Source organism: Doryrhamphus excisus, linkage group LG16 (assembly GCF_037039965.1).
Source record: "Doryrhamphus excisus strain RoL-2023G ecotype Guam linkage group LG16, RoL_Dexc_Guam_v1.1, whole genome shotgun sequence".
Taxonomy (NCBI): domain Eukaryota; kingdom Metazoa; phylum Chordata; class Actinopteri; order Syngnathiformes; family Syngnathidae; genus Doryrhamphus; species Doryrhamphus excisus.
Window position 1 is genome coordinate 781,316 of NC_136372.1, and position 26,468 is coordinate 807,783.

Genomic DNA, 26,468 nt, shown 5'->3' on the forward strand with positions numbered 1-26,468 from the left:
AATTGGTACCGCCATACATGCTTACAGTTAATTGCTTATTAGCGATAAGTGAATATCCACAAAGTAGGAGTCAATAACCAATAGAGAACCTGTTTACAATATTTTAAATACACTTTCTAACATTGTTAGAGCCCTCAAGACATGAAATAACACCCCTATAATCACCTGTACACTCCTATTATCCGGCAGTGATAAGTGAATATGCGCAAAGTAGGAATCAATACCAATAGAGAAGCTGTTTACAATATTTTAGAGCCCTCAAGACATGAAATAACACCCCTATAATCACCTGTACACTCCTATTATCCGGCAGTGATAAGTGAATATGCGCAAAGTAGGAATCAATACCAATAGAGAAGCTGTTTACAATATTTTTTATATTACATAATTACATAAAGTTACATAATATTAGCGTCTGAAATTCAACCTTTTCATATTTTCTAATGCCACATAGTCATCCATTGTAGGGTTTCGTGGTGCTTCTACAGTCACAAATAAGCAGCAGGCCACAACTGGCACCCCCCCCCTCCCCCCCAAAAAAACTGTTGTGTTGTTGTTCATTAAGAAAACGCTAACAAGAGACAAGCTAGCATCATCTGAATGTTGAGTTTGGCAACACATGAGTGGTCACATGACTGGTCACACGAGGTAAACAGCAGCGTTAATTAGTGGCCGCCAACGCCATGTTTGAATCTTAACGGTCAGAGCTCCCCCCCAGCCCCCCTTTCCCGGGGGCCGTGCTGACACGTCAATGTTGTGCCGTTAATTATACGACTATTATGGCAGCTAACCGGCTGTTTTCCTGACATTCCGCCTCTTTAATTGGGCCGAGCAGGCCCGCTTTGTCGGCGCCGTAACGCGAGGTCGTGTCAGCGACGTCCTCTTCCTCGCTCTGATCTCTTGTTTGCTCTTTCCTGACGCTGGCTAACTGCTGCTAATTAATCTACAAGCGGCCGCCGCTCACCTTCTCCTGTCTTCTCTTCCTCTCTCCTCCTCCTCCTCCTCCTCCTCATCACGCTGTCAGGGCTTTGGCTTTGTAACTTTTGAAACGAGCACAGATGCCGACCGTGCACGGGAGAAACTAAACGGTACAATCGTAGAGGGACGGAAAATCGAGGTGCTTTCTCTTCTTCTTCCTTGTCTTGTGGTGCTTGGTCTGGAACGCAGCATGGCCGGGATGGCGAGCACGAGCACGAGCACGAGCATGCGTGTGCGTGTGAGCGTGTGTGCATGCATAGCAATAAGAAGGCGGCATCCGGACACGCCGGCTGTCCGTCACGAGGCGACAAGGCGGGATGAGTGCATGCTATCATCTCCTGGCTTCCTGTCAGCTGTGAGGAGGCGTCCTCCGTCTCCTGCTCTCATTTCGGGACGAGCCGTCATTGTCGGCGGCTCAGTAGAAGCGAATCAAAGCACGTCTTCCTTTTTTTTTTCCTTTCTTTCCTTTGGAATCCACTTGTTTATGCAAGCAGCTCCTGATTTGGGATGTTGTTCCTTTCAGCACGGCGCTTGTGGCTAATTGGTGCATGCTTCCGCCTCTCTGCAGACATTTTAGAGCCTCAGCAAACTTCAATAAGCAGTCATCATCTTTTTTTTATTCTTTTTTTTTTTGCCCGAGTGTATCCTCGTTTTGCCGCACCTGACAGCTGCTGTGTTGTTGTTGTTGTTGTTTGTGTGCGAGCAGGTGAACAACGCCACGGCGCGAGTGATGACAAACAAAAAGGTGGCCAACCCGTACACGAACGGTAAGCAAACACGCCTGATAAAGCCTGCCCCCCCTCCTATTCACCAATCAACCAGTCAATCAAATGCAACCCTTCCATCAGTACACGTCAGCAAGCACACTCGCGGGGGGGGTAGACAACTATTCCACCATTTGATTGGGATGAGTCTGATTGGACTCACCTTGAAATCATAAACGTCATATGATCAAGATTGTCCAATTCCTTTATTTTGGTCCGGTCCAGCCATTGGGGCAGATAATAGTCTTGATGTAAATGCCCTTACATGCCACAGATACAGATTTGCCCTGGCAGGGAAAAGCCTAAGCTAACTTTCCCTGTGATATAGACTTATTTGACTTTTCTTGTTATGCTAATTTGGTCAGATTGTACCACTCTGACTACATGGAGGGGGTTGCCCACTGCTGCTGCTGAGCACATTTTCACAAAGAAAGGCTTTGTTTTGCTTCTAGACCAGGGCTTCCCAAACTTTACCAACTCAGGGCCCATTTGAAAATATTATTATTATATAATATATAATTGTACACACAAGACAGAATTAATTCTCATCCTTTTCATAACTGCATTCAAGACTGGCATGATGACCAGAAAGCTACGTTCCAATCATAAAAGTCATAAAAATCATAAAGGTTCCTAAAATATTGTGACAGGTCAATAACACTCAGTAGGTTATTACTAAGGCCTATAAGTATTTTAAATATTTTAAAATCGTGCAATAAATATTTTTCAATAAAAATAATTTTTAAAATAATATGATTCAAAAATGAATCATATTTTTAATGACCTCTCATGGCCCACCTGCAGTACCACCACGGCCCACCAGGGGGCCGCGGCCCACACTTTGGGAATCACTGTTCTAGACTATTTTCATTCAAAAACAGCGTACTTTGTTTTTCCAAAGAATAAAAAAAAACTCGCGTGTGTGTGGTGTCGTAATCTGGACGCTAGGTGGCAATGTGTACGAGATTACGGTGACAGTGGAGAAAGAGAAGAGGAAAAGGTGAAAGGTGAAAGGTTATAGGTTATAGGTCGGTGGTATGCTGAACGTGATGGCTACATGTACATCGTGTATGCTAGCTCCCTAATAAAGAGGTTGGAAGAAGTTCTTCAAACTGCTTCTTGGAGTATTCCACCGTGTGTTTAACAGAACAATTACCACATATGAATAACCCCCGATCCCTCTGCCCCCCACACACACTTGAAGTGGTACAGTCCAGATGACCCGAAGGGAGCGCTAGCTTTGAATGCTAGCTAGGCCGTCAATATCCACGGCTGGTAATGGCTACCCGAAAGGTGACTGCAGAAAGTGAAGCTTAGCTTCCTCCGTATACATTATACCACGACAAGCGTGTATTTTCCAACAGGTAACTCATTTTATATCCTCACAGTCTGGTTGAATGCCGCAAATGAGGCTACTAAGTGAGAGTTTTGTGCACTTTTCTCTCGTCTGTTTGTGTCACTCAAATACACAAAGGTACCGTTGTTAAACACTAGATGTGTGCGGTACCGCTCACTTGGTTCCATCACGGCGTAAAGAATAGAAGACACCTCAGTCATGAAGAATGAATATACGGATTTAAAACCCCCAAGTGTGTAACTGTATATGTAATAAGTCAAATAATAAAATTAACTACTGTAAGAATGCAAACTTCACACATGGTTTACCACAGACAAACATGACCTCAAATGACTGAAGTATGGATATTTTTTCATTTGAGAATGAAAGAGATATGTCAGGTACGCCATTAGCTCCGCTCTTAACAACAGTAGACTTTGGCAAAATCTAAGAAATGCCATTCAACCGTGAAATTCCTTGGTCTACCTTGGAGTACAGTATGAAGTATACCGTGTACACTGTGTACTTGGTGAGGTGCTGTCCCAAATCCATGACTGTCATTGCGCTTCTTTCTTTTTCTCTCCTTTTTTTATGCTCAATTGCAACCACTCAACAGCGCATGATCTCCAATATTTGGATGAGGCCCATGAAATGTGCTAGATAAGCCTAATTTTTTTTCTCAAGTTGGAAGCCATTTTATTTTATTAGCACTCACTCTTCCACTTCCTGTTTTGGGACCAGAACACGCAAAGAAGCTAAAAATGGGAAAGCAATGTTAAAGTTGTCTTCTGTTATCCTCGCTAGGTTGGAAGCTGAACCCGGTGGTCGGCGCCGTCTACGGTCCCGAGCTCTACGCCGGTAAGTGCTCGTCTTGGCTTCCTCGCCGACGTCCGTGGCGGGAAAGTCAATCGGCGCCCTTCGCGGTTGTCCAATCTGCCTCCTCCTGAACCCCCGGAACATGAATCAGAGTGGATCTGAGCGCGGCCCAGATAAGCGGCGGATGATCCCAGCCTCTCCCGGCCGCTTTGTTTGCGGCGTGTGCGAGCGTGGAGTCTGGGAAAAAAGTGATTTGAAGAGCACGTGTTATCAGATTGAGGAGGCCGCCGCTGTGGATGGATTTGCCAAGTGCGCCAGATTGACTTTTACACCGCTAACCGAATAAGAGAGATTGAGCGAGCGATATTGTTGGCAGCCGCCTGGACGCAGGCCGCCGCTGCTCCTGCTGGCGGTAATGGAGGAGCGAGATGAGCTCAGTGGGGTTCCCCCCCCACCCCCCTCCCTCCCCGCATGCCAGCTTTATTGCTGTATGTTATATGAAGCCTTTGCATTTTAATGAGGGGGAAATGCTTCTATTTCATTTGGAAGAAGTGCTGAGCACATCGCGCCACTTTTACGGCTTTCCTTTCTGCTCATTAGACTAAAATCTGTTCATTCCCCGGACAGCTTTATGGTGAACCTCTAAATAACCGGCCGTGACAGAGCACGCTCGTCTATCATTTTTATTTCTTGCCCGAGACGCCCCTCGCCGCCGACCGCACCGCGCCTACAACCCTCCTGCCCCACCCTCGCATCAGCAACCTCCCCTGACAATTAGACACAAACATGCAGGAATAAAATTAAAGGGGGGGTTGCTCTTATGAGACACTTCATTAGGTACACCACCTCATCACTTCCTATGCAAATATTCCCTTCCGGTTGTCACTTTATTCGTACCGACAAATGTTAATTTTCTACTGCTTATTCTCACGAGGGGCGCAGGGGTGCTGGAGCCTATCCCAGCTGTCTTTGGGCGAGAGGCGGGGTACACCCTGGACTGGTCACCAGGGCACATACAGACAAACAACCATTCCCACCCACATTCATACCTACGGACAATTTGAAGCGGCCTGCCGCTGCTAGCATAGCTAGCTTGTAAGCCGACTAGCCTGCTGGACAAGGGATTTTTTTGTTTGTTTTTTTTCCACAAACCCTAACGAGGCGCTGAGAGCAGAAATAAAGGAAAGACGCTCGTCCTCCCTTCTCAGCGTGAATCTGATTCCTAAAATCATCCAGGCTGCAGTTAATGTACTTTTGTAGAGTCGGAGGGGATATAAGGGCGATTAATCACTGTTTATCAGCACTCATTTCCGTGCAGGAGATCAGTGAAATTGGGGGCCATAAATCCTGGCTCGCTGACAGCGCACTTCGTCTCCATTCGTCCTGGCGCTACAGGTTTATTGTCCTCAAAACCCATTCAGGAGAATGACGGATGAGAGCCTCGCGCCTGCTCCCCGCTCTTAACCTCTTCCAGGGCGAGTCAGGCCCCTCCCACATACATAAGACAGTGTGTTGGCTGGTGCTGGGGGGGGGGGGGATAAAAAAAAGCATCCTGAGAAGTGGCACGGCTTGGGAAGGAGCGCCATAGACCGAAATTCATCCTTTAAAGGAGAAATGCACATTTTGGTGAATTTTGCTCATTATCCACTACCTTTAGGTGAAACACGATTTGCCTTTTCTGTGTTCTAAATGGAGAAAAGCAATGGATGGTAACAATGCCGTGGACTATAAAGCCCTAAAAAAAACAATGTAGGATTCATGTGACCTGTATGTAAACCACGATAAAACAACACTATTGAAGCAGCAAACGCGAAGAACTACTTTTCTGGCATAGTGACACAAAGCCTCACACCACTAGCACGAGGTAATGGGCCCACTTCAAAAAAACGCAATTGGACGCCAATCTGTTATGTATACATAACCTGTATATAAACACAACCAGCTTTGCACTATGTACTATGTCCATTTAAGAAATAAAACGCTTGATTATCTAAATCACTCCACCAATTGATTTTTTTCTTGTGAATTTATTATTTCTCTTTAAACAAGCAAAAATATGTTTTATACGATGAATCAACAAAAATGATGGTACAATACTCTGACTAAAATATTGGATAGCTGCAGCACTAGTTGTAATACAAGACAAATCTCCTGCGAGTCCAAATGCTGGCAAAGTGGATCGCTGTCCTTGGTGCTGGTGGTGTTTAGGCACCACGGACAGCTGCAGCATAGAACCTGGCCGTCCCCCCCAGGCTAGCAAACAAAAGAGCTCCTCACACTGTTTTATGAGTTCACATCGGGCGGCGCTGAGGTGAAGTTTTCTGGAGTAGTCGTGAAACGCCGACAGCTGCGTAAAATGACGGAGAAGAAAGGCTAATTGCCGTCTTCATAAATGTAGACAGATCCTCTCATTGTTGGAGTGTACGTTCGGGGGCTAATTAAGCTTCAGACTCTTGATTAGATTAAGCTGTTTTGGGTCCCCCGCGCGTGGATTAAGTGCTCATTGGCCGACTGCAAGTATTAGCGGGATCAACCTTGTGGAAAATCAGATCTTTCTTTATGGCGGCCGGTTATGACCCCATCACGGGCGCCGCCGCATCGCCTGACAGGCTTCTCTCAGGTTGACACATATGACATATGAGGTGCGGCGTGACCCCACCGCCCTCCGGTGTGCAACTCATATTTTCTACCTTCCCGGAGAAGGTGTTTGACTTTGGCGTCTGGACGGGCTTTGCGTGTGCCGCTTGCTTACGAAGGCGTGACAGCGGCGTGATTTATGGGTTATTATTGAGGCAGTGTAGCCTATCGCTAACTCGTTATGACTTTACCTCGGCATACATCAGCGCACGTATGTTGCATACCAATGTAAACAAAGACAGAACAGAGCGGGATGTTTTGTCCATGCTCCAAATGCTAACGAGACTAATTTGACGCCAAGGTCAACATAAATCACGACGGGCTGCAGGCGGTCTACCGGTGCGCTGGCGGCTCCTGGCTGGGGGGCGGGGGGGGGTGGCACGTGGGCGTCACCTGGGCAAATGAGACGCGGCGTGTGAATATGTGTGCGGACCCGCTAATGGTGCGTGATGGTAATGGCGTCCGACATTAAACCTCAGTCTCTGTGTTTTTTAAAGCGCCACTAATCTGTCTCCCTGTCAGCTTTATTGGAGCGGCCAGGGCCCGGGCGCCGCGTCGCCCATTAGGGTGCTCAGTGGTCACGCAGACCTGCGGGGGTTAACGCCGCGTACCCGCCCGGCAGAAACCCGACAGGCCGCCGCTTCCACGCGACACACGCCATGGATCTTCATTGCGGTCGAGTTTATCTTGGATTGCGAGGGACTGTCTCCCATCTTCGCCGCAGTGGAGGGTTCATCCGAAACACATCGGATACACGTTATTAACCGCCGCCGAGGCAGGCGCCGAGATGTCGCTCAGCATGACCGAAGCGGGCCGTGGTGAATTCGCTGAAAAGATGAACACACCAGAACGGCCAGAGTGGCGTGATCCTGGGAGGACAGATAATGGCGACCGGTGTTGTGATGAATGAGGCGTCAGGGAGGGGGGTGGGGCGGGTGGTTTTGGGGAGTGCGAAGGAATTTCAAAGAGGCCAACCTAAGCAAGAGCTGCCATGTTTAACGACTGAAGGTTAAACGGACAGCAAGCGTCCCTCTCTCGTCCTTCACCCTGCACGTCGCCTCCCGAGCGGCCAGCCGCCATCAAGCGTGGCTGTGATTGGCTAAAGCCGCTCCCAGATGGGTTTGAGATGGGGGTCACGGCGAGGTTTGGGCCTCGGCTGTCGGGCCCATCTGCTTCATTTCCCCGCAGGGAGCTTGTGAACATGTCATCACCTTCACCTCCCGCCCGCGCCCCATCCTGCTCGGCACCCACAAACGCCTGCTGCCCCTCCGCCGCGTGGACGCCGCAAGCCCCCGCCGCGTCTAAGCTATGCAAGCGCCGCGGTGCGAGACGAGCGATATTGCATCCATTTACCTGCACACGCCCCAAGGCTACGTGCGCCGGCTTGGGGCGGGGATGCGTACAGCAAATGTGGATCCTTGCTGAGTCGGCCACAAAGCAGCGAGCTGGGAAAGAGGAGCGTGCTTGATGAGGCGCACCTTGAAAAGATTAAATCTATTGTTTCCTTGTCGTGCCCATAATGCATTCTGTCACTGGGGGCGCCGCCACACACGTCTGCCTCTAATGTATTCTGTCATAAGGTAAGCAATGCCAAGTGGAGGATGCTTTCTCAAAATGCTGTCCTCTTCTTTTGTGTCTTTCCGCAGTCACAGGCTTCCCCTACCCCGCCACGGGCACCGCCGTGGCCTACAGGGGCGCCCACTTGCGAGGTCGGGGTCGGGCCGTGTACAACACGTTCCGCACGGCCCCGCCGCCGCCGCCCATCCCGGCTTACGGAGCGTGAGTATCTCATCTCGGCAGACAAATGTCAATCGGCTCTTCTGCAGCTGTGGTGCACACACACACACACACACACACACCTGACATCTTCATGTGGTCATGTGATCGACAATTTACCTTTTACGCCTGAATTACGCCAACAGTCGGTAGACCTCCTGGGAGGCGGTAATAAGTTAGTTGGTCAGCAGCAATTGGAGGGTGAGTGCAAACACGGGGAGTGCTTTGGGAGCTGTGTCCTTGCCACTATCTTTATGTGTGTGTGTTGTTGACAGAGTAGAAGCTAGCTAACAAAGCCCCAGGGAGCGCTGCACACGGAGCAGAGATAGTGATAGTATTAGCGTGCACAGCTCACCGAAACGCCAGCATGGCCCCCACTGATCTCTCGGCTGCGTGCGGCCCCGCGCTCGCCTTTTTATCAGCAGCCCGTGTGGCCGTGGGAGAGGTCGACAGCCGCCACCCACCCCCCACTACCACCCTCGGTGAGCTAATCTGTGATGAGATCAGAGCGGAGTCCACATCCACTTAACTGCACTTGGTTGATTCGATCACGAGCACAACTACTAGCACCAAATATTGTTTAAAGACATTTGTACATGTTACATACAATTCATAAACTCTCTTTATATCTATATATAAAATACATACATATAAAAAATATAAAGATGGCGTATTCATCTCAACAGCTGGCGGCAAGCAGTGATGTGAAAGCACATCCAAACTAATCCTTTGCTCTTCTTCAATGTCACAGGGTGGTGTACCAAGATGGCTTCTACGGTGCAGAGATCTATGTGAGTACACTTGGCTCCCTTCTTGGCCCGCTCACATGAAACAGGAGAGAAGCCACCAAAAGCAAAGCTGGGCCCTGGAGGGGAAAACGTGATCTCCTCAGGCCTCCGCCTCGCCACGCTCTCGCTGCCAAGTCGGCGTCGATTAGGCCCGCGTCTGCTCTGCCAAGAAACCCGACAAGAACATTTAAAACCCCCTCAGCTCCTCCCTCCTTGCGCCGGTGCGCACTTTGGACCCTTCCCTCGCAGGGTCGGGTGGTTTCATCCGGTAGATTTGTCTGTGGTGGCTTCTCGTCTTGCCGCCTCTTCTTCCTGTTTGTGCGTCCGTGTGCACTTCCCAGGGCTCCCCGGGGGGGCCCCGAGTGGAGCCTTGCCACCACCGCCACAGTGGAGATAAGAGGGGTGGGGTGGCGGCAGATAAGGAGAGGGGGGGATTAGCCGACCCCGCCTGCATCGGGGTGAATGACAGAGGGGAGCACGGAGGCGGTGGAGATAATTCCCAAATTACCACGCGACCCCACTCTTGACATGGCACAAAATGTTTGCAGGGGGAGTAATTTGTCCCTTTGATTGTGGGCCCCTCCCACCGCCATCTCGACCAGCGCCGCCGCATTTGTCAGCTGAGATAGGGAGATGACAGCGCGACATAGCGGCCGTGACACTTGCTTCTCACTTTGATGCTGACGGCGTCTGGGGGAGAAGAGCCAGTGATAGATGACCCCCTCCCCACCACCACCACCACCACCGAGGGTCTTCTATTTTCACTGCCTTTTATTGCGGCGACACCCACCATGCCAGAAAAGGCCACCATGACTGATTTTGTTTGTCCCCCTGTGCTTGTTCTGCAACCCCCAGCTACGCCGGCGTCCTTTCACCCCCCCATTGTCCTACTGTCACATGCTGGACTCCACACAACAACGGAGACACCCTGCTAACAAATTAGCAGAGGTAAAGGTACGGCACATGCGCGGCGTATGCTAATGTGTGCGGCGGTGTGTGCTGCGAGCGCGCCGGGCCCGACACAATAACAAATGTGCTGCACTGTTGTGTGCAGGATTTGACAATGCAGGCGGGGTGATTTATGTGTCGCCGTTTGTCGAGGCTGGAGTTGTAATCAGCGTCTTCCCGAGGCGTGACAGTCCCGCAGGAAGTGGTGCGCTCGCCACTTCCTGTCCCTGTGGAGGAAAAAAAGGGAAGCGGGGCGACCGGGGTCGGCGTGGCCCTCTGACCTGAATTCTCATGCAGCCATCCTGGTTTCCCTCGGGTTTAAAAATGAATGGAGCGCTGCATTATTTAACGCCACCTATCCGCCGTGCGGGACGCAGACGGGCAGCGGCTCTCTGGCGCTAATAGAAAAACAGTTGGGGAACAAGCTTCATTTTTCAAAGAAGGTTAGCGCGCCGCTCCACAATGAGATCCTTAATTCCTTCTCCACTCTGGCAAATGAATACAGCCGTCCCGACTCCCCCCACAGTTCCACCGTCGTCATTCCGTCTGAATCCATTCGTCAGCCAGAGGCGCGGTGTTGACGGAGGGAAAAGGAATGTTTAATAATGTAGTAGAATGGCGGCTCTTCCCTCTCAGAATGGGCTGAATTTGGGGCTTCAGTCACATGTTAAACTGTGTGGCAAGACAACTGTGGCAAGTCCATGGCTCCCCGTAACACTGGCCCTGCGTGAAATGGCACCCTCTGGTGTCTGCATTGGGCATTGCATGGCGTTTCACTGTTCACATTGTCTCCTTATCCGCTTCACATGAAGTAACAGTGGATGTTTTTGCAGGGTGGATATGCAGCATACAGGTTCGCCCAGCCCACCACCACCACCGCTTACAGCGACAGGTGAGGAACACCTTCTTCTTCTTCTTCTTCATTTCAGCCTTAACTCTGAAGAAGCCAAAACATTTGACAATATGTCATAGTGTTACAATGAGTTACATCCCGTAAGTCCTCCTTTCCCGGTGTTTTCTAGTTTCCTGAATTTTAGCTTTCATGAAAAAAAACCCCTCTCTAGTTCTGCTGGAGCTGCACAGCTTTGGGGCAGAATTCACCTTATTTTCCTCCTTTTCAAATGCAAATGTTGGCAGGTATGGGCGATCATGTGACTATCCCAGGATATGGCTTCCCCGGAATGACAGCGCATCAGCTCTTTTCCAAAGCGTGTTTTTTTTTTTTTTTTTGCCATGAAGGCTCATGTTAAAGCCCTTAAACATTTGCCATACCTTTTAACAGGGTGTCCGATCTTACAATTAATCTATTCATTCAGGTGGTCCTCGGTTTACCACCTAGTAATGTCAAAGTATATGAGAAGGTGGAAAACAGGTTTTATAAATATTCCATTTGTAAGTCAGGAGTCCTACTTAGTGGAAATGAGCCAATGAAGGAGGGGTTCCTGTACGTAACGTAGCCCATCTTGGAGCAGCGTTGGAGAAAGGGTTGGGCTCGGTGTGTCATTTGGTGAAAAACATCAGAGAGGATTGTTTTTCTGTGCTTTTATGCAAATCCCAGCACGCCTGTCAGAAGAGTGGCTTCTTCTCCAGCTTGTGATTTTGCACAAAAAGCTTTGTGGGTCATCAGTGTCAGTCACAGGAAGAGACGATGTCAAACGTTGTTCATGGCGCAGAAAATGAGCAACACGAGTGGAGTATCGGGAGCAAAGAGTATATTTTAACTTTAAAAAGCGAGGCGTCTTGCGGCTGGGAGCAGATACGGGATGAATATGATGAATGTGAAGGTGAGATCTTGGGAGTTTTGCCGCTGCACTCATCTATTAAAGCGGAAAAAAGGAAGCTGGCAGTATGGAGGGAGGGTGTAGGTTGGTATTTATGAATGGCTTCAGCAGGTCTGGTGGGCCGGGGGCGGCAGGGAACTCCATCACTCGGGTTGAGGTGCGCCACGTTTGAGGAGGCGTCGCTGATTCATCCGTTGTCAGGCGGCGCCGTGGGCTGCTTTGGGAATCTAATCTGGGAAGGATTGAGCGTGTCACTCGTGATAACGTACACCCCCGCCTGAGAGCCTGAAGATCATATCGATAATGTACGATTTATCAGGCCGGATCCGAGAAACAGAAATTGGACAGCGGTGCTTTTTTTCACCTCCCTCCACCCTGCGTCGTTCTGGGAGATTCAATTCCCGTTTGCAGACTTTTCCCTGAGATTGAATGTGATTCGCACTGAGTGCTTTGTTTCTGTTTGCACAGGCGGCCCAGCTCCTTGGATCAATGCAGCTTTGTTTGTGTCTCCTCCTCAGCAGCACCAGCGCCGTGTATCCCAACGCCATAGGACGTTTTTCTCTCCAAAGTACAACTTTAAAAAATCCACCTATTTAAACGTACTTCTTGTCATTTTCTTCTCATAAATATTATATTATTATATATACATATATTATATTACCATAATCCGCATTTGTTGCTTTCCATAATATTACCACTTCCTCTTTTGTTATTTCTTTTTAGATGGCCTCTCGACTTAACCTTAACCCTTAACCCGAGCTTGTTAGCTTGCTTAGTTGCAAGTCAACGAGAGAGGAGGCAGGGTTTCCCGAGTTGAATGGAATTTATAATTACAACACTCACTTTAATTGCAAATGTTGATGTGAAATCATCGGGGACGGTCAAGCGAGTGGGGGGAGGTGCGAGCCGGTGTAGTGTAGAGTGGCACGTCAGTGGAGCAGCATAGTCCAGGTTATGGCAAGAGTGAAAATGAGACATTTTTATGGCCGTTTCAGTTCCTGGTGTTTGTTGTTGCCAGGTGGTCTCAGATGGTAACCCTCACAAATACTGGCGTGGGGAACGGACTCTACGTCTTGTGGGCATTTTTTTGAAGTGCAGAAACGTGTAAGACTGTGTCACGGATCCAGCGGTAAGGATGCGGTCTCCTTGCGGGGGTCTGCTGGTCCAGCACAGACCCACTGACATTGCACCGGCGGCTGTGACCCGATGGGCGGCACTTGCTGAGAGTAGTTGTGGAGATGGCCTGTGGGCTTCGGTGCTCACTAAAGATGAGGGCCATCTCATGGTGTGCCCCCACCCTACCCCGCTGTGGGGTCCTGATAGCCTCTCTGATTTCATGTCCTGCTGGATGACCTTGGCTTGTGATGGCCTTAAATGGGCCCAGCCTCATTTAGATCTTATTCAATTCACAAACGCTCTTGTTTCCTCCACTTCCTCTCTTTCCTCCAGCTTGATTTGGTGCCCTCGATCCTTGGCCGCCTTATCTTCTGCACACAGACCTTCATTTGCAAGCGAGCGCGGAGGAAGGGGGGAAACCAAAGGAATATGGGAAGTGGAGTAAATAAATAAAGCAGGCAGACACATCGTGTCCTGTCTCACAGGGGAATTGGATTATTTCCAAACCAGTGACAATGGGGGAGGGGGGGGCTCTCTGCCGAAACAAGAAGACGGGCGTGGGCCCTTCAGGGCCTAGCGTGTCCTCCATCTTTGTCTCATTGCCTATTCCGTACCCCTAATGAAGATGGCAACCTTTGAGCAGGTCTTGCTTGTAGGACGCTGGCGCCCGCCGCAGCAAACGAGCCATCAAAGCGTTCAACAAGGTAAACGTCCAGCCGTCAATCACTGACGGGCGACTGTCTTCTCTCTGTGCAGCTACGGCAGAGTCTATGCAACGGCCGACCCCTACCACCACACGATTGGCCCCGCCGCCACCTACAGCGTGGGAACTATGGTAAGTCTCTGAGGCCACGCCCCTTCTTGTGTTCTCTGTGTTAAAAGGTTGTGTTGAAGGGGACCTATTATGCTTACTTTGGGGGCCAGCACAGACAGCTTTCTACATCTTCCAGAATCTGCACCTATTCAGCTGTATTTCTTTATTTTTTAAATGTCCGCTTTTAACATACAACCAGGGCTGGTTATATCCCGATATATTTAAGTTGAATATCCATATACTATATACTGTATACTGCAAACCTCATTATCTGAAACTTTGGTTTAACACTAGAATACAACATTCTAATTACATTTACAGGTCAGAAAAGTGGGAAAAGCATAATAGGCCCCCTTTAAAGAAGTAGACGTAACCTCCGTGCAATGGAGGACGTTTGCATCGCCCCCTGCTGACCACCAGGAACATTGCACCCACGCGTTACCACTACTTCTTTCACACACTCTCTCATGCAGCGCATTAACGTTGCTGGGCTTTATTTCAAGCGGGGGTGTCCAAAGTGCAGCCTGGGGGTCATCCTCTTTCATTGGCCCTCACACTATCACTGCCTTGTCAACACACAGCTAAGATGTTTAAGCATATATTGGATTGCTTTAGCATCTCTAAAAACGTACAAAAATGTCCCCACATCTCATTCTTATGAAGATGGACCCCCTTGGAAGAAGTTTGGACCCCCCCCCCCTTTTTTTTTTTGGTTTTTGGGTCACACGACGCTCACATGAGCAACTTGCATTGAAAGGACAACTGCCATCCTTAAGTTGTTTTGATTTCTTGTCCAACGATGGAGGAGCTGCAGGGATGAAGGCGAAGTGTTAATGTCTGTTTTTAGCTAGCGTTTGCAGCTACTGTAACATCAAAGATGAAAAGTCCAGAGCAGCAAAAAAATTCCCTTTTAAAAAGTCAGACTTGTTTCGTGGCGATGCGGGCTGGCGCCGGCCTCGCAGACCCGAGCTCATCAAACGCATGCAGCAGCGTGCCGTAGGGCATTCAGGAGAGAGCGAGGTGGGCGGGGGTTTGGAGGGGTGGGGGCGGGGGGGCATCTTGATCGGAGGCATGCTCGCTGCTTGACAATCCACTCAAACATGCATGCAGCCCCCCCCCCCAATGTAACAACGTAGAGTTCCACCGTGCAGATGCTAGCTAAAAGCTTTCATTAATCAGATTTATTTTTATTCTTTTCCTTAAATTAGACTGTGCTTGAATGTTTGGGGTTTCTCAGTCTTTTCTTTTTCCTTCAAATTTCCTTCCACGTATGTGCCACGTTGGTAGAAAGTCACTTAGCTAGAGACGTGTTGATGTGTTATCGGCTAGCGACGAGCGTGAGTTAACGAAAGAAAGGAAGACCCTCAAATAGTCAATTTACCCACAATGCACCACGGCTACCGTCGACATTGGCACTGATACCACCGTTCCAAACACATCACTGGTGTCGGGAGCTCGGCTGTGTGTGTGTGTGTGTGTGTGTGTGTGTGTGTGTGTGTGTGTTTGTGGTGACGGACACGGGCCAACAAAGAACGGAGTCGGGCTGTTAATTCTTTCATCACACGTGATGAACGCTTCCCCAGCACTCTTTTTTGCATATAAAAGCTTTGCAACAATAATCATCATCATACTGTAATAATAATAATAATGAGTTCCTCTGAGGTTGCACGTTCTCATCTTCTCTGTGCTCACGGATAAAAGTTTCATCCAAGCAAGAGGCCCTGCCGAAATTAGGCAAAATGAGCCTTTGAAGACATTCGCTGGCTTTCCCAGTTTGGATTCCTAATTGTGGCAAGACCTGTGTGTGTGTGTGTGTGTGTGTGTGTGTGTCCTAGATATAGCAGAGAAGTGCAGAGCCTAACTAAAGGCTAGGATCCTGCGGCGCTCCTGGAAGGTGCAGACACATTCCACATGAAAGGCGGCCGCTATTAAAACCTCCGCTCCAATCTCGCCTTCCTTCGCCCGTTCCACCTCCAGCCACAAACCGCAAAGAACTTCAGTTCTCACGCTAATTAATTCACAAGAGGCCCGTTTTTTTCATGTACAGTGGCACCTCTACGGCGGGGGTGTCCGTGTGGGCTGGGGGCATCAGATGAGTCTAGAGATGAAACGAAAAGAGAGGAGACATTTACCTAACATGCAAAGCCCACACAGAACTAGACACACGGTGTTACTTTGCTCTCCATGATTCGTTGTCGTTCTGTGTCTAGTTCTCACCAAGAACCAGACGCCTACTGTAGCTCTTCACACAGTAGGAAGTAGACACATAGAGCTGCACCTGTGGATCTATGCGTGTCATTCTATGCGGAGAAGTAGGCATGTTTTTCAAGGCGCCAGGTGTGTTAGCATGTGGACGTATGACCGCGTGTCTCTTGGAGCGCCCACACACGCGTCCCGTTTGAAGTGAAATTGCTCAGCCGGGAGTCGGCGTCGTCACTGGAAGGAAATTTGTGGACAAAGACAGAAAAGAGTCAAATTGATGGCCTGATTACTGATTGGTACTTTTTCATCTTTGATGTTGCAGGCTAGCCTTTACAGAGGAGGGTACAGTCGCTTCACTCCCTACTAAAAGAACGAAAGCAAAGACAGACGTTACGCCCCCCAAATAAACTAAAACGAACTATTTCAAAAAGCTAAACCAAGCTGGTCCACGCGGAGGAGATAAAAGTACATTAAAATGTCCAGCCCCCAGCACCCCCCCATGCTGTTTTTCCTCCAAAGGCCATCACGAGTCCCTGCACATGACTGCTGCACACGGCATGGTGCCCCTGGAGGCGGACGCCGCCGCCCAACCGACACCAGAAGGCACGGCGAGGACGAGACTCCTCATTATTCTCGTGTCAAACCACCCCCCCACCCCCAGTCCTGATTTGGTCCCGCTTCCAGCCGTTGCACTTTGGTGCGTCTGAGTTGACGGGCGGCGGCAGTCCACGTCTCCAGGTTTTTTTTTTTTGTTTTTCAAGAGTGTCTTTCCTGATGATGTGCACTTGGTGTGTTGATTTGTATTATGGGATGGAAGTGCAGCATGCAGTACACATTAAATCAACTGTCTTGTCTGGGTCTGCATATTTCTACTTAGTTGGCTGCTACTAACTGGAGAGGATTCCATCAGAGTCCACATGCAACTCTTTATTGAGGAGCACATTAATAAACATAAATAGAAAGCTCAAATTCCCACATTTGGCACCTCTTACTCCAGGTACCAACCAAAAACATGCAACCATGAAGTATTATTCACAGCACAACTTTATTATTTATTATGAACCACAAGGCATGCTGGGTACGCCAGCAGCAACTCACCTTGACGCTACAATTTAGGAGTACATGAAGTATTGAAAGAAGAGTTGCACGTGGGCTCTGCTGCCTCACAGCCAAGGGTGCCACGCCCTGCCACCGTGGGGGCGTTCGGCCGTTGCACAGACTATCCAACCCGACGGCAGCTTTTTCTCCTTTTGGAAAACGCACAAAGCACAGTGGTGGTCTTTCCCAACTCCTATCAGCTACTCTATGCTATACTGTACAAATGTAGACTTACACCATGCTGTCTTGCCGCTTCACCAGGTGCACCAGCTTTTACACCAAAACAATTTCTACACACTATACATACTGCGTGTGGATGTGTATATATGTGTATATATATATATATATATACACACACACGTATATGTGCACTACTTCATTCATTAGATATCCATGTATATATCTGTGTATACACTTGTAGGTATACACAGACATGTATATATACACATTTAGACATACATATACATGTCTGTGTATATACGTACATATGTATGTATATATACACGTATATACACACGTACATATGTATACATGTATATACATATGTATACATGTATGTGCTTGTGTGTGTATATATATATATGTATACAGATACATTCATGTACACACATACATACACATGTATACTCACACGGGTATACACACGCATTCTTGCGCATGTATACATACACGTGTGTATATATATATATATATATACATATATACATCACGTGCATACACATATACATGCAAATACACACACACACACGTGTATACACATACACACACATAAAAGCACGCGTATACACACATAAATACACATGTATACACATATATACATACACATGTGTATATGTATATGTATGTGTGTATACATGTGTATACACACAGGTATACATATGTATATTATATATATATATTAGTAGGTATATATATAGGTATATATCAGTAGGTATATATATTCCACTACACATATACAAACATGTATACACATGGACATACACATATACACATGTACGTACATACACATATAAACAAACACACACACACACACGAAAAAAACATAAAGCTAACCCCTTACCATTTTTTCCAAAAATCAACACCTCGAAGAAGTGGGATTTTCGGCACTTTCTGGGTCCTTCTGGGACCCCCGATGAAGGTGTGCAAGGTTTCCACTTCATTCCGGCGCAGAAAAGTGCAGTTTTAGCAAGTTGAAAATATTGAAAAAAACATAAGGTTAACCCCTTACCATTTTTTCCAAAAATCAACACCTCTAACAAGTCGGATTTTCCGCACTTTCTGGGTCCTTCTGGGACCCCCGATGAAGGTGTGCAAGGTTTCCACTTCATTTTGGCGCAGAAAAGTGCAGTTTTAGCAAGTTGAAAATATTGAAAAAAAACATAAGGTTAACCCCTTACCATTTTTTCCAAAAATCAACACCTCGAAGAAGTGGGATTTTCTGCACTTTCTGGGTCCTTCTGGGACCCCCGATGAAGGTGTGCAAGGTTTCCACTTTATTCCGGCGCAGAAAAGTGCAGTTTTAGCAAGTTGAAAATATTGAAAAAAAACATAAGGTTAACCCCTTACCATTTTTTCCAAAAATCAACACCTCTAACAAGTGGGATTTTCCGCACTTTCTGGGTCCTTCTGGGACCCCCGATGAAGGTGTGCAAGGTTTCCACTTCATTTTGGCGCAGAAAAGTGCAGTTTTAGCAAGTTGAAAATATTGAAAAAAAACATAAGGTTAACCCCTTACCATTTTTTCCAAAAATCAACACCTCGAAGAAGTGGGATTTTCTGCACTTTCTGGGTCCTTCTGGGACCCCCGATGAAGGTGTGCAAGGTTTCCACTTTATTCCGGCGCAGAAAAGTGCAGTTTTAGCAAGTTGAAAATATTGAAAAAAAACATAAGGTTAACCCCTTACCATTTTTTCCAAAAATCAACACCTCTAACAAGTGGGATTTTCCGCACTTTCTGGGTCCTTCTGGGACCCCCGATGAAGGTGTGCAAGGTTTCCACTTCATTTTGGCGCAGAAAAGTGCAGTTTTAGCAAGTTGAAAATATTGAAAAAAAAACATAAGGTTAACCCCTTACCATTTTTTCCAAAAATCAACACCTCTAACAAGTGGGATTTTCTGCACTTTCTGGGTCCTTCTGGGACCCCCGATGAAGGTGTGCAAGGTTTCCACTTCATTTTGGCGCAGAAAAGTGCAGTTTTAGCAAGTTGAAAATGTTGAAAAAAAACATAAGGTTAACCCCTTACCATTTTTTCCAAAAATCAACACCTCTAACAAGTGGGATTTTCCGCACTTTCTGGGTCCTTCTGGGACCCCCGATGAAGGTGTGCAAGGTTTCCACTTCATTCCGACGCAGAAAAGTGCAGTTTTAGCAAGTTGAAAATATTGAAAAAAAACATAAGGTTAACCCCTTACCATTTTTTCCAAAAATCAACACCTCTAACAAGTGGGATTTTCTGCACTTTCTGGGTCCTTCTGGGACCCCCGATGAAGGTGTGCAAGGTTTCCACTTTATTCCGGCGCAGAAAAGTGCAGTTTTAGCAAGTTGGAAATATTGAAAAAAAACATAAGGTTAACCCCTTACCATTTTTTCCAAAAATCAACACCTCTAACAAGTGGGATTTTCCGCACTTTCTGGGTCCTTCTGGGACCCCCGATGAAGGTGTGCAAGGTTTCCACTTTATTCCGGCGCAGAAAAGTGCAGTTTTAGCAAGTTGAAAATATTGAAAAAAACATAAGGTTAACCCCTTACCATTTTTTCCAAAAATCAACACCTCTAACAAGTGGGATTTTCCGCACTTTCTGGGTCCTTCTGGGACCCCCGATGAAGGTGTGCAAGGTTTCCACTTCATTTTGGCGCAGAAAAGTGCAGTTTTAGCAAGTTGAAAATATTGAAAAAAAACATAAGGTTAACCCCTTACCATTTTTTCCAAAAATCAACACCTCGAAGAAGTGGGATTTTCCGCACTTTCTGGGTCCTTCTGGGACCCCCGATGAAGGTGTGCAAGGTTTCCACTTCATTTTGGCGCAGAAAAGTGCAGTTTTAGCAAGTTGAAAATATTGAAAAAAAACATAAGGTTAACCCCTTACCATTTTTTCCAAAAATCAACACCTCTAACAAGTGGGATTTTCCGCACTTTCTGGGTCCTTCTGGGACCCCCGATGAAGGTGTGCAAGGTTTCCACTTCATTCCGACGCAGAAAAGTGCAGTTTTAGCAAGTTGAAAATATTGAAAAAAAACATAAGGTTAACCCCTTACCATTTTTTCCAAAAATCAACACCTCTAACAAGTGGGATTTTCCGCACTTTCTGGGTCCTTCTGGGACCCCCGATGAAGGTGTGCAAGGTTTCCACTTCATTTTGGCGCAGAAAAGTGCAGTTTTAGCAAGTTGAAAATATTGAAAAAAAACATAAGGTTAACCCCTTACCATTTTTTCCAAAAATCAACACCTCTAACAAGTGGGATTTTCTGCACTTTCTGGGTCCTTCTGGGACCCCCGATGAAGGTGTGCAAGGTTTCCACTTCATTCCGACGCAGAAAAGTGCAGTTTTAGCAAGTTGAAAATATTGAAAAAAAACATAAGGTTAACCCCTTACCATTTTTTCCAAAAATCAACACCTCTAACAAGTGGGATTTTCCGCACTTTCTGGGTCCTTCTGGGACCCCCGATGAAGGTGTGCAAGGTTTCCACTTCATTCCGACGCAGAAAAGTGCAGTTTTAGCAAGTTGAAAATATTGAAAAAAAACATAAGGTTAACCCCTTACCATTTTTTCCAAAAATCAACACCTCTAACAAGTGGGATTTTCCGCACTTTCTGGGTCCTTCTGGGACCCCCGATGAAGGTGTGCAAGGTTTCCACTTCATTTTGGCGCAGAAAAGTGCAGTTTTAGCAAGTTGAAAATATTGAAAAAAAACATAAGGTTATAACCCCTTACCATTTTTTCCAAAAATCAACACCTCTAACAAGTGGGATTTTCTGCACTTTCTGGGTCCTTCTGGGACCCCCGATGAAGGTGTGCAAGGTTTCCACTTCATTTTGGCGCAGAAAAGTGCAGTTTTAGCAAGTTGAAAATATTGAAAAAAAACATAAGGTTAACCCCTTACCATTTTTTCCAAAAATCAACACCTCTAACAAGTGGGATTTTCCGCACTTTCTGGGTCCTTCTGGGACCCCCGATGAAGGTGTGCAAGGTTTCCACTTCATTTTGGCGCAGAAAAGTGCAGTTTTAGCAAGTTGAAAATATTGAAAAAAAACATAAGGTTAACCCCTTACCATTTTTTCCAAAAATCAACACCTCTAACAAGTGGGATTTTCCGCACTTTCTGGGTCCTTCTGGGACCCCCGATGAAGGTGTGCAAGGTTTCCACTTCATTTTGGCGCAGAAAAGTGCAGTTTTAGCAAGTTGAAAATATTGAAAAAAAACATAAGGTTAACCCCTTACCATTTTTTCCAAAAATCAACACCTCTAACAAGTGGGATTTTCCGCACTTTCTGGGTCCTTCTGGGACCCCCGATGAAGGTGTGCAAGGTTTCCACTTCATTCCGACGCAGAAAAGTGCAGTTTTAGCAAGTTGAAAATATTGAAAAAAAACACAAGGTTAACCCCTTACCATTTTTTCCAAAAATCAACACCTCTAACAAGTGGGATTTTCTGCACTTTCTGGGTCCTTCTGGGACCCCCGATGAAGGTGTGCAAGGTTTCCACTTCATTCCGACGCAGAAAAGTGCAGTTTTAGCAAGTTGAAAATATTGAAAAAAAACATAAGGTTAACCCCTTACCATTTTTTCCAAAAATCAACACCTCTAACAAGTGGGATTTTCCGCACTTTCTGGGTCCTTCTGGGACCCCCGATGAAGGTGTGCAAGGTTTCCACTTCATTCCGACGCAGAAAAGTGCAGTTTTAGCAAGTTGAAAATATTGAAAAAAAACATAAGGTTAACCCCTTACCATTTTTTCCAAAAATCAACACCTCTAACAAGTGGGATTTTCCGCACTTTCTGGGTCCTTCTGGGACCCCCGATGAAGGTGTGCAAGGTTTCCACTTCATTTTGGCGCAGAAAAGTGCAGTTTTAGCAAGTTGAAAATATTGAAAAAAAACATAAGGTTAACCCCTTACCATTTTTTCCAAAAATCAACACCTCTAACAAGTGGGATTTTCTGCACTTTCTGGGTCCTTCTGGGACCCCCGATGAAGGTGTGCAAGGTTTCCACTTTATTCCGGCGCAGAAAAGTGCAGTTTTAGCAAGTTGGAAATATTGAAAAAAAACATAAGGTTAACCCCTTACCATTTTTTCCAAAAATCAACACCTCTAACAAGTGGGATTTTCCGCACTTTCTGGGTCCTTCTGGGACCCCCGATGAAGGTGTGCAAGGTTTCCACTTTATTCCGGCGCAGAAAAGTGCAGTTTTAGCAAGTTGAAAATATTGAAAAAAACATAAGGTTAACCCCTTACCATTTTTTCCAAAAATCAACACCTCTAACAAGTGGGATTTTCCGCACTTTCTGGGTCCTTCTGGGACCCCCGATGAAGGTGTGCAAGGTTTCCACTTCATTTTGGCGCAGAAAAGTGCAGTTTTAGCAAGTTGAAAATATTGAAAAAAAACATAAGGTTAACCCCTTACCATTTTTTCCAAAAATCAACACCTCGAAGAAGTGGGATTTTCCGCACTTTCTGGGTCCTTCTGGGACCCCCGATGAAGGTGTGCAAGGTTTCCACTTCATTTTGGCGCAGAAAAGTGCAGTTTTAGCAAGTTGAAAATATTGAAAAAAAACATAAGGTTAACCCCTTACCATTTTTTCCAAAAATCAACACCTCTAACAAGTGGGATTTTCCGCACTTTCTGGGTCCTTCTGGGACCCCCGATGAAGGTGTGCAAGGTTTCCACTTCATTCCGACGCAGAAAAGTGCAGTTTTAGCAAGTTGAAAATATTGAAAAAAAACATAAGGTTAACCCCTTACCATTTTTTCCAAAAATCAACACCTCTAACAAGTGGGATTTTCCGCACTTTCTGGGTCCTTCTGGGACCCCCGATGAAGGTGTGCAAGGTTTCCACTTCATTTTGGCGCAGAAAAGTGCAGTTTTAGCAAGTTGAAAATATTGAAAAAAAACATAAGGTTAACCCCTTACCATTTTTTCCAAAAATCAACACCTCTAACAAGTGGGATTTTCTGCACTTTCTGGGTCCTTCTGGGACCCCCGATGAAGGTGTGCAAGGTTTCCACTTCATTCCGACGCAGAAAAGTGCAGTTTTAGCAAGTTGAAAATATTGAAAAAAAACATAAGGTTAACCCCTTACCATTTTTTCCAAAAATCAACACCTCTAACAAGTGGGATTTTCCGCACTTTCTGGGTCCTTCTGGGACCCCCGATGAAGGTGTGCAAGGTTTCCACTTCATTCCGACGCAGAAAAGTGCAGTTTTAGCAAGTTGAAAATATTGAAAAAAAACATAAGGTTAACCCCTTACCATTTTTTCCAAAAATCAACACCTCTAACAAGTGGGATTTTCCGCACTTTCTGGGTCCTTCTGGGACCCCCGATGAAGGTGTGCAAGGTTTCCACTTCATTTTGGCGCAGAAAAGTGCAGTTTTAGCAAGTTGAAAATATTGAAAAAAAACATAAGGTTAACCCCTTACCATTTTTTCCAAAAATCAACACCTCTAACAAGTGGGATTTTCTGCACTTTCTGGGTCCTTCTGGGACCCCCGATGAAGGTGTGCAAGGTTTCCACTTCATTCCGACGCAGAAAAGTGCAGTTTTAGCAAGTTGAAAATATTGAAAAAAAACATAAGGTTAACCCCTTACCATTTTTTCCAAAAATCAACACCTCTAACAAGTGGGATTTTCCGCACTTTCTGGGTCCTTCTGGGACCCCCGATGAAGGTGTGCAAGGTTTCCACTTCATTCCGACGCAGAAAAGTGCAGTTTTAGCAAGTTGAAAATATTGAAAAAAAACATAAGGTTAACCCCTTACCATTTTTTCCAAAAATCAACACCTCTAACAAGTGGGATTTTCCGCACTTTCTGGGTCCTTCTGGGACCCCCGATGAAGGTGTGCAAGGTTTCCACTTCATTTTGGCGCAGAAAAGTGCAGTTTTAGCAAGTTGAAAATATTGAAAAAAAACATAAGGTTAACCCCTTACCATTTTTTCCAAAAATCAACACCTCTAACAAGTGGGATTTTCTGCACTTTCTGGGTCCTTCTGGGACCCCCGATGAAGGTGTGCAAGGTTTCCACTTCATTCCGACGCAGAAAAGTGCAGTTTTAGCAAGTTGAAAATATTGAAAAAAAACATAAGGTTAACCCCTTACCATTTTTTCCAAAAATCAACACCTCTAACAAGTGGGATTTTCCGCACTTTCTGGGTCCTTCTGGGACCCCCGATGAAGGTGTGCAAGGTTTCCACTTCATTCCGACGCAGAAAAGTGCAGTTTTAGCAAGTTGAAAATATTGAAAAAAAACATAAGGTTAACCCCTTACCATTTTTTCCAAAAATCAACACCTCTAACAAGTGGGATTTTCCGCACTTTCTGGGTCCTTCTGGGACCCCCGATGAAGGTGTGCAAGGTTTCCACTTCATTTTGGCGCAGAAAAGTGCAGTTTTAGCAAGTTGAAAATATTGAAAAAAAACATAAGGTTATAACCCCTTACCATTTTTTCCAAAAATCAACACCTCTAACAAGTGGGATTTTCCGCACTTTCTGGGTCCTTCTGGGACCCCCGATGAAGGTGTGCAAGGTTTCCACTTCATTTTGGCGCAGAAAAGTGCAGTTTTAGCAAGTTGAAAATATTGAAAAAAAACATAAGGTTAACCCCTTACCATTTTTTCCAAAAATCAACACCTCTAACAAGTGGGATTTTCCGCACTTTCTGGGTCCTTCTGGGACCCCCGATGAAGGTGTGCAAGGTTTCCACTTCATTCCGACGCAGAAAAGTGCAGTTTTAGCAAGTTGAAAATATTGAAAAAAAACATAAGGTTAACCCCTTACCATTTTTTCCAAAAATCAACACCTCTAACAAGTGGGATTTTCCGCACTTTCTGGGTCCTTCTGGGACCCCCGATGAAGGTGTGCAAGGTTTCCACTTCATTTTGGCGCAGAAAAGTGCAGTTTTAGCAAGTTGAAAATATTGAAAAAAAACATAAGGTTAACCCCTTACCATTTTTTCCAAAAATCAACACCTCTAACAAGTGGGATTTTCTGCACTTTCTGGGTCCTTCTGGGACCCCCGATGAAGGTGTGCAAGGTTTCCACTTCATTCCGACGCAGAAAAGTGCAGTTTTAGCAAGTTGAAAATATTGAAAAAAAACATAAGGTTAACCCCTTACCATTTTTTCCAAAAATCAACACCTCTAACAAGTGGGATTTTCCGCACTTTCTGGGTCCTTCTGGGACCCCCGATGAAGGTGTGCAAGGTTTCCACTTCATTCCGACGCAGAAAAGTGCAGTTTTAGCAAGTTGAAAATATTGAAAAAAAACATAAGGTTAACCCCTTACCATTTTTTCCAAAAATCAACACCTCTAACAAGTGGGATTTTCCGCACTTTCTGGGTCCTTCTGGGACCCCCGATGAAGGTGTGCAAGGTTTCCACTTCATTTTGGCGCAGAAAAGTGCAGTTTTAGCAAGTTGAAAATATTGAAAAAAAACATAAGGTTATAACCCCTTACCATTTTTTCCAAAAATCAACACCTCTAACAAGTGGGATTTTCTGCACTTTCTGGGTCCTTCTGGGACCCCCGATGAAGGTGTGCAAGGTTTCCACTTCATTTTGGCGCAGAAAAGTGCAGTTTTAGCAAGTTGAAAATATTGAAAAAAAACATAAGGTTAACCCCTTACCATTTTTTCCAAAAATCAACACCTCTAACAAGTGGGATTTTCCGCACTTTCTGGGTCCTTCTGGGACCCCCGATGAAGGTGTGCAAGGTTTCCACTTCATTTTGGCGCAGAAAAGTGCAGTTTTAGCAAGTTGAAAATATTGAAAAAAAACATAAGGTTAACCCCTTACCATTTTTTCCAAAAATCAACACCTCTAACAAGTGGGATTTTCCGCACTTTCTGGGTCCTTCTGGGACCCCCGATGAAGGTGTGCAAGGTTTCCACTTCATTTTGGCGCAGAAAAGTGCAGTTTTAGCAAGTTGAAAATATTGAAAAAAAACATAAGGTTAACCCCTTACCATTTTTTCCAAAAATCAACACCTCTAACAAGTGGGATTTTCCGCACTTTCTGGGTCCTTCTGGGACCCCCGATGAAGGTGTGCAAGGTTTCCACTTCATTCCGACGCAGAAAAGTGCAGTTTTAGCAAGTTGAAAATATTGAAAAAAAACACAAGGTTAACCCCTTACCATTTTTTCCAAAAATCAACACCTCTAACAAGTGGGATTTTCTGCACTTTCTGGGTCCTTCTGGGACCC

The 26,468-nt window shown here is 46.1% G+C and overlaps 1 protein-coding gene across 11 annotated transcripts in view; it reads left to right on the forward strand.

Moving 5' to 3' along the window:
* Positions 1 to 26,468, forward strand: part of LOC131102883 (RNA binding protein fox-1 homolog 3-like) — a 227,654-nt gene that overhangs the window by 189,603 nt on the left and 11,583 nt on the right. For 9 of the 11 annotated variants that reach the window (XM_058048544.2, XM_058048545.2, XM_058048549.2 and 6 more), the window contains 8 exons: positions 1,025 to 1,117; positions 1,685 to 1,745; positions 3,883 to 3,936; positions 8,178 to 8,310; positions 9,059 to 9,098; positions 10,877 to 10,935; positions 13,697 to 13,775; positions 16,279 to 16,892. In XM_058048544.2, the coding sequence (XP_057904527.2) occupies positions 1,025 to 1,117; positions 1,685 to 1,745; positions 3,883 to 3,936; positions 8,178 to 8,310; positions 9,059 to 9,098; positions 10,877 to 10,935; positions 13,697 to 13,775; positions 16,279 to 16,323 (564 nt within the window). In that variant the 3' untranslated portion in view covers positions 16,324 to 16,892. Of the gene's footprint in view, positions 1 to 1,024; positions 1,118 to 1,684; positions 1,746 to 3,882; positions 3,937 to 8,177; positions 8,311 to 9,058; positions 9,099 to 10,876; positions 10,936 to 13,696; positions 13,776 to 16,278; positions 16,893 to 26,468 lie in introns of those variants that run through there. The other 2 variants (XM_058048547.2, XM_078797358.1) reach the window with 2 other exon arrangements.